The 10,026-nt window shown below is 39.4% G+C and overlaps 2 protein-coding genes across 4 annotated transcripts; one reads left to right on the forward strand and one right to left on the reverse strand.

The window, feature by feature from the left end:
• Positions 1-1,482: 1,482 nt before the first annotated feature.
• LOC125228926 (putative nuclease HARBI1) lies at positions 1,483-5,125 on the forward strand. Its single transcript, XM_048133645.1, has 7 exons — positions 1,483-1,797; positions 1,915-2,125; positions 2,405-2,535; positions 3,029-3,227; positions 3,316-3,460; positions 3,725-3,971; positions 4,366-5,125. The coding sequence occupies exons 1-7, from the start codon at positions 1,700-1,702 to the stop codon at positions 4,496-4,498; spliced, it is 1,164 nt and encodes a 387-aa protein (XP_047989602.1). The 5' UTR covers positions 1,483-1,699; the 3' UTR covers positions 4,499-5,125.
• Positions 5,126-6,392: 1,267 nt separating this feature from the next.
• Positions 6,393-9,310, reverse strand: LOC125229044. 3 transcript variants are annotated; one of them, XM_048133818.1, is made up of 5 exons: positions 8,873-8,966; positions 8,608-8,788; positions 8,311-8,498; positions 7,212-7,430; positions 6,393-6,674 (listed from the first exon to the last, which is right to left on the reverse strand). In XM_048133818.1, the coding sequence occupies exons 2-5, from the start codon at positions 8,672-8,674 to the stop codon at positions 6,582-6,584; spliced, it is 567 nt and encodes a 188-aa protein (XP_047989775.1). In that variant the 5' UTR covers positions 8,675-8,788; positions 8,873-8,966; the 3' UTR covers positions 6,393-6,581. The 3 variants fall into 3 exon arrangements, with proteins under 3 accessions (XP_047989775.1, XP_047989774.1, XP_047989773.1); XM_048133817.1 differs by having other exon boundaries at positions 8,608-9,310; XM_048133816.1 differs by having other exon boundaries at positions 8,311-8,788.
• Between the last annotated feature and the right edge of the window lie 716 nt (positions 9,311-10,026).

The following is a 10,026-nucleotide window of genomic DNA, read 5'->3' on the forward strand; positions in this document are numbered from 1 at the left end:
AATAGTATTTAAGCGATAGTTTAAATTGCCCCCCTTAAATTGCGATGGAGGCTAAGTTCGACTATTTGGTAGTTTTAATTGCCCCGCCATATTTTATATGAAAATCAACAACACTAGCGATGTACTCGATTCGAGGTTTTGTATCAATATTCATACCTCATTTAGTGACTCTGGCTCTGGAAAGGGCTAAAAGTATGTTTTATTGAACGTCATTGTGTATTATCGATTATTTTAAGCATTTAGTCCCTTATTGGTCTGCTTATGAACAGAGAATAAGGTGTACGCGGGTACACGGTATGCATCTATAGACACAGTATCGACCGATTTCTAATAGGCACGATTCCCATCACTACTTAGCATGGAGACCAGTTTTAATTACCCCGCTGACGCTGACATCTTGTAAGTGTTTTTTTACACAAACCGACTGGCCTACATAAAAATGAGTGTTTAAGTTAGGTTCCTTACGTTTTGACAAACCACATGATATCCGGTTTACCAGTGTAAGTTCACCGTAACGAAACTTATTATCAATAGTTGGAATTTCCCCTCGGCGGGGTAATTATAACTATTTCTGCCATCTCATATAAAAATCGTATTTTAAAGTATACGGAATCTTTATTTTTGGATGAGAGCCAGATAAAATAAAACCTAGATAACTAATCTACAGTGAAGGCAATCAATTGTCATTAAAATGTTAATGTGTGTGTTCTTTTTTTCTTTACTGTGTGTGTTCTTATCTTTGTACAATAAAGTGTATTACTACTACTACTACTATTAGGCTCAAACAGATTTCAATGTATGGGTAATTGGTTATATCTCTCCTGTGGACATTACAAAAGTTAAGAAAATCTAGTGCTAATTTTTAGACGACATTCTAATGACGGGAAACATTTTTTTAGTTCTTGACACTCAAATACGAAAAACGGGATACGAATGTACCAGAGTCGTTAACTTTTATAATATTGTCCACAGAAGTGACGTTTTTACTAAATCTTTTTGACCCATTACCGTTGAGAGTACTTTTAGGCAGTCAAAGTTGTACTTTATATTTTAGTAGTCGCAGTTCCCCTGCTTGACCTTGAAGTATGTCAGATGTGAGTTGTAGTCGTCACTCGCGCGATCTACAAATGACGCCGTTTGCGTGTACATACAAGAGACTTCCTTTGGCAAGATTTATTTTTAGGATACAAGGATGGATGTAAGAAATGGAGCCACCAAAAGAAGAGAGGGGATTCATAACTTTATCTTACCGACGAAGTGAAGTATTACATCATACCATAAATAGAAAAAAATCCTTTTTCTATGATCATACAGTAATCGCATTTATTACGATATCCTTTTAGTTTATAAGTACATATCTAGTGTGTACGCCACCGTACGCGGCATCAGCTTATGCATTCAAACATACGAACACACATAAATCATAGTGCGGTTTCCGTACAAGTTTCAATTTAACTTTACAAGATGCGTGCCGCGACCTGCACGGCTAGCACATGATTGCCTCGACAGTCGACAAGCGACAAAACACCGCGACATAGAGCTCTCACGCGAACCGATAGCACATGATTTGGGCGATAAACCTCTCTCTCGCGGACAAATGTCAAAGCGAAAAATCGTTGTCGCTTGAGAGTTCCACGCGGGATACTCTCGCAATAGGCAGCATGAGTGCACTTTGGGCGACAAAATATCCCGCGTGTCAATGTCAAAACGAGAGAAACTGTCTTCGAGCCGCAAAGCTAGCGAGACGCTCTCGAGAAGCACTTTTCTGGCGATTACGAGCTATTTAATCCCAAAAATGTAAGTATTCCTTGTTTTCTTATTAATCATTGTTGTACACAATACTACAATGTTGTAGTATTGTGTACAACAATCATAAATATTATGAATATAAGTAATGAATTTTCATAATTTCAGAATGGCATATTTCCTTCTTCTAAATGAAGAGCTGAGACAGCGTAAAATTCAGCGCAAGCGTTTACGCGACGCTCATAACCCCTTCGAGCTGCCGGATCCAGAATTCCAACATTTATATAGAATTAACAAAGATATGGGCCGGTACTTGATTGGGCAGCTTGAAGGGACTTTAGGAGAGACCGCCGCTCACGGCATTCCAGTACATGTCCAGGTACGATTTCTTCAGGGTACCTAAATAATTTTTAATTATCTATCTTTGCCAAATAATGGAAGTACATATAGTATACAAATGATATAGAAATATAGAATTGCAAGTTTTCTTTGTGATTGTACTTCCACACTGGCTGTTATTAAATGTGCCACATAATGTGTACAGACAGTGTGTGAAGCACCATGTAAATTTTAAATAAAAAATATATACCAAAAATTTGATATTGTTACTATTATTAGCTATCTACAACTTGACAAGACACAAAGTAAATGTGTACAGGTACTATCATCCGTGATGTTCATGGCTGCCGGGAGTTATCAAAGAGGAGTGGGCCAAGACCACAACTTGTGCATGGGGCAGACAACTGTGTCTAAATATTTAGGCAGAGTTGTCGATGCCATTAACCAACGGTGAGTAATAACTTAAGCATGCTTAACTTGAACAAAGAATATTTACTAATACTTAAGTTACTAGTATCCCAAATTTATTTTCACTACACCAACGTAAAGGCTCTCTTTGCTATCAAAATTGCATTTTATCCACAACTCCACAAGAGTGCAAAGTAATTTCATACAAATTTTAACTTGATGTTTTAAGCTGGATGGTAGGTTTTATCTTTAAATTATGATTTTGAATCATACATTTTGAATAAATTGATGTACTTCATACAGTTTGAAGTTTTATAGTCAGTATTTTGTTCGTGGTGGTGTGGTGAAAAACATCGTGTTTAACTTTGTGGCAAAGTTTGTTTAACCTTCGTGTCTTGAAACCCTCAAGATGCCACTTTTTGAACCACTCGCTATGCTCGCGGTTCAATATTGAAATCTTTCGCTTGCTCGGGTATCAATATTGGCACGTGTGGCTAAACAACAACTTTTCCCTCATACATATTAACTATTGTAGATTGAAAAACCGGTGGATTGTTTTCCCGGGAACGGAGGCAGGAAGGCAAAATGTCTCCTCCGGATTCCGGGAAAAGTTCGGAGTCCCCGATGCACTGGGAGCAGTTGATTGCACGCATGTGGCCATTTTTCCACCACCGCGGCCACATGGCGTGCAATATATAAATCGAAAGGGAATACACACCCTCAATGTGCAGTTGGTGAGTCATATCAAAGCATAATTTATTCAATGAAAGTAAGTAGGCTTGCAAAAGAATTGAGTAAAACATCATTTTTACTTTCCTTCAGGTAGCAGACGCGAACTGCAAAATTTTAAATGTAAACGCCCAATTTCCGGGGAGAGTACATGATACCTATATCTTTCGTCAGTCGGTGGTGAGAGGGGAAATGCGTCGCCTCCACGATCAGCGCATGGGGCGTTACTTTCTTTTGGGTATGATTTTAAAAATTCTATCAATAATATTAATAAACGTTAATCTTAGAGTTGCATAATTGAATTTTAATATAAATTTGATACATACATACATACAATCAAGCCTGTCTCCCATAAAGGGGTAGGCAGAGCACATGAAACTACTAAAGCTACTGTGCCAATGCAGTGACAGGTTGCCAGCCTCTCGCCTACGCAACAATTTACCCCATATCCCACAGTCGCCTAAAAATAAATAAATTTGATATTATCTATGTATAATTACAGGAGATTCCGGCTACCCACTAGAGCCCTGGCTCATGACGCCGGTGTTGCACGCCGACCCGCACTCGCCGCAGGACCGCTACACGCGTTGGCACTGCCAGGCCCGGAACGTAGTGGAGCGCACAAATGGATACCTGAAAGGTTCTCTCCGGTGTTTGGGATTGGATAGGTGCCTCCACTACGCTCCAGAGAAAGCGTGCAGCCTCATATATGCTTGCTGCACCTTATACAATATCATGAAGTACTATGGGTAAATATTATATGAGGTACAGCGGGGCAAATACCGACTGCGGGACAATTGTAACTGGTCCATTTTTATTATTATTACACTATTAAGTTGAGTTCCACATGTATCCACTGAACACGCGTGCCATATATAACCTGGACACTCTAATGAAATGAATAATACATAATACAAACATTGTAATACATGGAAAAAATGGATCAGTTGAATTTATCCCCAGTCGAAATTGTCCCGCTGTACCTTAGCTGGTTATATGATGAATATATGAATTGATCGTACAACACAATAAAACTATTATTTATAGCTTACCAAAGATTATGACACAACTATGGTGGTCTTAGCGCTAGGAGCGATACATTTTGATTTATATGTAATGCTAATTATACGTTTTATTTTTCAGAGTGGAGTTGCAGCAAGCAGAGATAGAGCCGGTTGAAGGCCAGGACCACGACGGACCGATCGACGACGCTGCGGCCCTTATGCGGGTAGCCAATGAACGCCGAGAGAATTTAATATTAAATTATTTTTCTTAAATAAAACTTATTTCAGTTACCTACATTACCTTTTAAAACTATTGAAACGAATTACACCACGTATATATGCTTCCATGGTCTATATTAGCTATACGCGCTTAAATAAAAAAAACCTTTTATATGTTTGTTTATAATCGTCTTTATTCAAAAAACTAAATTATACAAGACAGTTTAAATGTCCCCCTAAACTTTAACAATTACTATATATTTCAACAAAACTTAACAAAATATTATTTTTATATGCTTTGCTCAACGTTCTATGATTACGGTTCGTTACAAATGTTACGCAGATGTAGTGCGAAAAGGGTTATTAACTCCTTAAAACCACAGAATATATCTAGACAGGCGGTAGCATGTCAAGCCAAGTTCAAGTAACAGAACTGGCGAGCAGCACCGTGACCCCCTCATAACTCAAAAAGTATTTTACATAAACGTGTCAAATTTAACGTCCAAAAATCGTCATTTTTATCATATATATACCTATAGACATAATTTCTAATGATCTAGAATGTTCACATTTGGCATGCAGACAGGTAATTAGGTGAAAACACAGGAAAAAATCAGACATTGGTAAATTTTTACCTTTTTTGAAAAGTGATATGTTGAGTAAAAACATGTTTAGTTCAACCGGGGTTCACTAGATGGCGCTAGTAATCCTCGATTGTCCTGTCCATTAAACTAATATATAAATAACAATCAGCAATATTAATCAGCAATTCCCGTTTAGTTTGTACATTTGGACCACGTCTCCGATTTTGATAAATTTTGGTAGGCTGATAGAGTCCATGATGCTGAGCAAGATCCACTAGGTTTCCCAAAATGTCCTAGGTTGATTGTATGAAACTTTACTTTTTTAGGGTCCGTGTCCGTCCGTCCATCCGTCCGTCCGTCCGTCCGTCCGCGGATAATCTCATTAACCGTAAGCACTAGAAAGCTGAAATTTGGTCCCAATATGTATATCAATCACGCCAACAAAGTGCAAAAATAAAAAATGGAAAAAATGTTTTATTAGGGTACCCCCCCTACATGTAAAGTGGGGGCTGATATTTTTTTTCATTCCAGCCCCAACGTGTGATATATCGTTGGATAGGTATTTAAAAATGAATAAGGGTTTACTAAGATCGTTTTTTGATAATATTAATATTTTCGGAAATAATCGCTCCTAAAGGAAAAAAAGTGTGTCCCCCCCCCTCTAACTTTTGAACCATATGTTTAAAAAATATGAAAAAATCAGAAAAGTAGAACTTTATAAAGACTTTCTAGGAAAATTATTTTGAACTTGATAGGTTCAGTAGTTTTTGAGAAAAATACGGAAAACTACGGAACCCTACACTGAGCGTGGCCCGACACGCTCTTGGCCGGTTTTTGTTACCGAAAATGTATAGAAATTTGGTAACAAAAAGGAAGGTTTCATACAAACTACATAGGACATTTTGGGAAACCTAGTGGATCTTGCTCAGCATCATGGACTCTATCAGCCTACCAATTTTATGAAAATCGGAGACGTGATCCAAATGTACAAACTAAACGGGAATGAGAGCCAAGTTCAATAATGCCTTGGTTGTTCACTTCAACGAAAAAAGAAGTGATATCTAAATGGGTGCCAAGTTCAATGGTCAGTCATGAAATTTATTTATAACAACATAAAATATTTTGGCATTGGTGCCGTAATAAAAGTATTTTATGTTGTTATAAATAAATGCCTGTGTGGTGACGGGTTAAGAATTTCACCACCCCCTTTCTTCCCATGGGTGTCGTAGAAGGCGACTATGGGATATGGGTTAAATTGTGGCGTAGGCGAGAGGCTGGCAACCTGTCACTGCAATGTCACAGTTTCGTTTTCTTTCAACCCCTTATTTGCCAAGAGTGGCACTGAAGCTTTAATAGTTTCATGTGTTCTGCCTACCCCTTTATGGGATACAGGCGTGATTGTATGTATGTATGTATAAATAAATTTCATGACTGACCATTGAACTTGGCAACCATTTAGATATCACTTCTTTTTTCGTTGAAGTGAACAACCAAGGCATTATTGAACTTGCCTCTCATTTCACATTTATGTTTTTGATGGGTATAATAGTACTTAAAACATTAAATTGCTGATTGGCGTCGGCTTATTTCTTTTAGCTTTCCTTCGAATGAGAATATTTCTAATCTTCTGTTCTTCAATCAATTCCTGAAACAAATTTATATAATTAAGCAATGAAATGACATTCATTTATAATAGATTTTTATAAAAAAACCAATGCTCTAAATTTATTACATTTCATTTATTTTAATTAAAAACGTAATATAATTAATAATATTTGCACTAATGTGAGAAAGTAGCACCATAGATAGAGAAATGTAATAGTACATTACATCAGAGGCCGGGAAAATGAGGATTTCCGGCCAAGTGGGTATATACGGCCGAGCGAGCGTGCGAGCGAGGCCGGATAGGGATACGAGGCCGGGAATCCGTTTTCACGCCGAGGCATGTATAGTGCTTTTCTCAAACATACAATGAAATAAAAAAAAAATGCTCTAAAGGACAATATTTTATAAAAAAAAGTTACTTTGCAGGCCTAGGCCTGAAAAATAATATGAAATCCCTTTACAGTCCTCTCGAGTTGTTGCGCCCAAAAAGCAATACTTCCCAGCCCATTTTAAGGAACGTAAAGACAATCTTTCATTGCATGTTTGAGAAAATAAATTTGTTGTTCACAAAACATACCTCCAGAAGCAGCGTCTGCTGCTTTTGGCCCTGAATGTATTGAGTTGTGGGCTTCGTCGCAGCGTCCAAAGCCCTTGCCGGCCGGCGACGACGATTGCGAACGCGCGGTGTCGTCTGCAAGGCGCCCGCAGAGGCTCCCTCCGTCTGCCTCTCAGTCGCAAACCCGGTGGCTCTCGGCGATGTTTGAGGGAGCTGTGGGACTGTCATGGGCTCCTCATTCTATGAATTAAATAATAAAGGTTTAAGCATTAAATGCTTGTAGGTAAACTTTTGTATCACCCGTAATATTACAAAAATTTTAACTGCAATCCGGAGGAAAAAATAAAATTTAATAAAATGTTCTGTCATTTATTATAAAATAGCGCCTTTTTACAATTCTTGTAATGATCTCTGCTTAAACATATGCATTATCGCAAAGTGTCTATGTTCAATGTTCTTGCTATAGCAATACAAACAAAAAAACTTTTATATTTGACTTTTTCATAAGTTTTTGAGATTTCAACTTGACTGTATTAATATACAGTATCGTACCGTTACTTAAATAAAAAATTAATATTGGGGAGACCTTACAACTTAGCCTGAACTAAGCAAAGCTTGTACTATGGGTGCTAAGCGACAACATACATACTTAAATAGATAAACAAACAAACAAAAACATTGACGACCGGTCTGGCTCAGTCGGTAGTGACCCTGCCTGCTGAGCCGCGGTCCTGGGTTCGAATCCCGGTAAGGGCATTTATTTGTGTGGTGAGCACAGATATTTGTTCCTGAGTCATGGATGTTTTCTATGTATATAAGTATGTATTTATCTATTTAAGTATGTATATCGTCGCTTAGCACCCATAGTACAAGCTTTGCTTAGTTTGGGGCTAAGTTGATCTGTGTAAGGTGTCCCCAATATTTATTTATTTATTATTTATTTATTCATTACTCACTCAGGAACAAATATCTGTGCTCATCACACAAATAAATGCCTTTACCGGGATTAGAACCCCGGACCCCGGCTTAGCCGGCAGGGTCACTACCGACTGAGACGGACCAGTCGTCAAAAACCGACAACAAAATTTAAAGCTAAACAACTGTGTAAAATAGTGCTTACATCTTGCTCCCCCACACCAGTTTCGCCTTCAGCCGCCAGCCCCACCGCACACTCCCGGCCAATCAATCCGAGGATTTGGCACGAGAGTGCAGAAGGTTCTACGACCACAGCTGCGTTACCGGTTGTGGCTTTCGCCACCGGGCTCGACCGGCTTCGCCCCGGGCCTTCTTCTTGAGGTCGCGCCATGTCTATAAAAAATAAATACAAAAATATTGTGACTGAAGTCTGTTTGTTATTATTTTCAATGTTAACACAATACCAAAGAGTCAAAAAACTGCCGTTGTATTTTGTACTTACGTGCTTCCACTGGTCGACCGTTTTTACAGGCCCGACCTCGGACAACAGCCCGGCTAGCTTCTGCCATTCCCTATTGTGCTTTTCTGCACCTAACGGGCCGGTAAACTCGCCTAACGCGAACATCTGATTCGCTTCCATGTAGTCCACCATCATTTTTAGCTGAACGTTAGTACTTCGAACTCTAAAACACAATCAGTTTTTCAGGTAAAATTAACGTCAAACTTTATGCAAACAAATGATTTATTACGTTTGATATTTAACTTACACTTTACGTTTTGATGCCATTTTTCTTTCAATCTTATTTGCCGGGTTACTTCAATTCAAATATTACGACAATGACGGCTTTTTTTAGACAGTGACGTTTCCGACATAACTTGTTCTCTTTCACTTTCATTTCAATACAGCTAGAAGGAGACAAAGTTATCGTGACTAGGGACGTCCCGTTTCTAAGGCTGACCATTCACTATTTATCTGTTTATTTTTTTACCGGTTCAGTGTTGCCACGAAAGAAAACTTTGTTCCATGTTTAAACGGCCACACTGGCTACGTCGCGGGCGGGATAAGCTGTCGCATGGAACTAATTTCTCAAGATGCACGTTCGTGCTGCCGGATATAGAAAAAAATGACAGGTGGAGAAATAAAAGTGGGAAGCGCGACGGCGGTCTGTCGCGGCGCGAGCTATCCCGCGGGTAATCATGTGCTAGCCGTGCTGGCGTCGTAAAGAGTGGGAATTTTCTCCAAGATTTGTTGAGGATGTTAAACTCACTAGGTATACAAACATATCACTGTATGTATAGAAATTATACTATACACAGAGTTGTATGTACAGCAAGTTTAATGTAGATAAATAAATAAATTCATGAAGCGTCTCGGGAGGAGCCATATGTCTAAACTGACTACCGCCGATGGCCGTCTCGTCTCTTCTAAGCCAGAGATACTCTCGGAGGTGGAAGACTTCTATGGCCAGTTATATGCCTCGCAATCTCCGCAACCTGAACCTGTCTCCAGCGATCCCCGAGCTACTTTAGTCCGACACTATACCGACGAACTTCCCGACGTCAGCATTGACGAACTTGAGCTGGCCCTCAAACAACTTAAAAATGGAAAAGCCCCGGGAGAGGACGGGGTTACGACTGAGCTCCTAAGGATAGGGGGAACTCCTGTCCTTAGGCAGCTGCAGCGCATATTTAACTCCGTTCTCCACGAAGGAGAACTCCAAGTGCGTGGAGCAGGAGCATGGTAGTTTTATTTTTCAAGAAGGGGGATAAGACTCTTCTCAAGAACTACCGCCCTATATCGCTCCTGAGCCACGTGTACAAGCTGTTCTCGAGGGTCATCACAAATAGGCTGACGCGGCGTTTAGACGACTTCCAACCACCGGAGCAGGCCGGGTTTCGTAGAGGATTTGGCACCATAGAC

This window comes from Leguminivora glycinivorella, chromosome 8 (assembly GCF_023078275.1).
Source record: "Leguminivora glycinivorella isolate SPB_JAAS2020 chromosome 8, LegGlyc_1.1, whole genome shotgun sequence".
Lineage (NCBI taxonomy): Eukaryota > Metazoa > Arthropoda > Insecta > Lepidoptera > Tortricidae > Leguminivora > Leguminivora glycinivorella.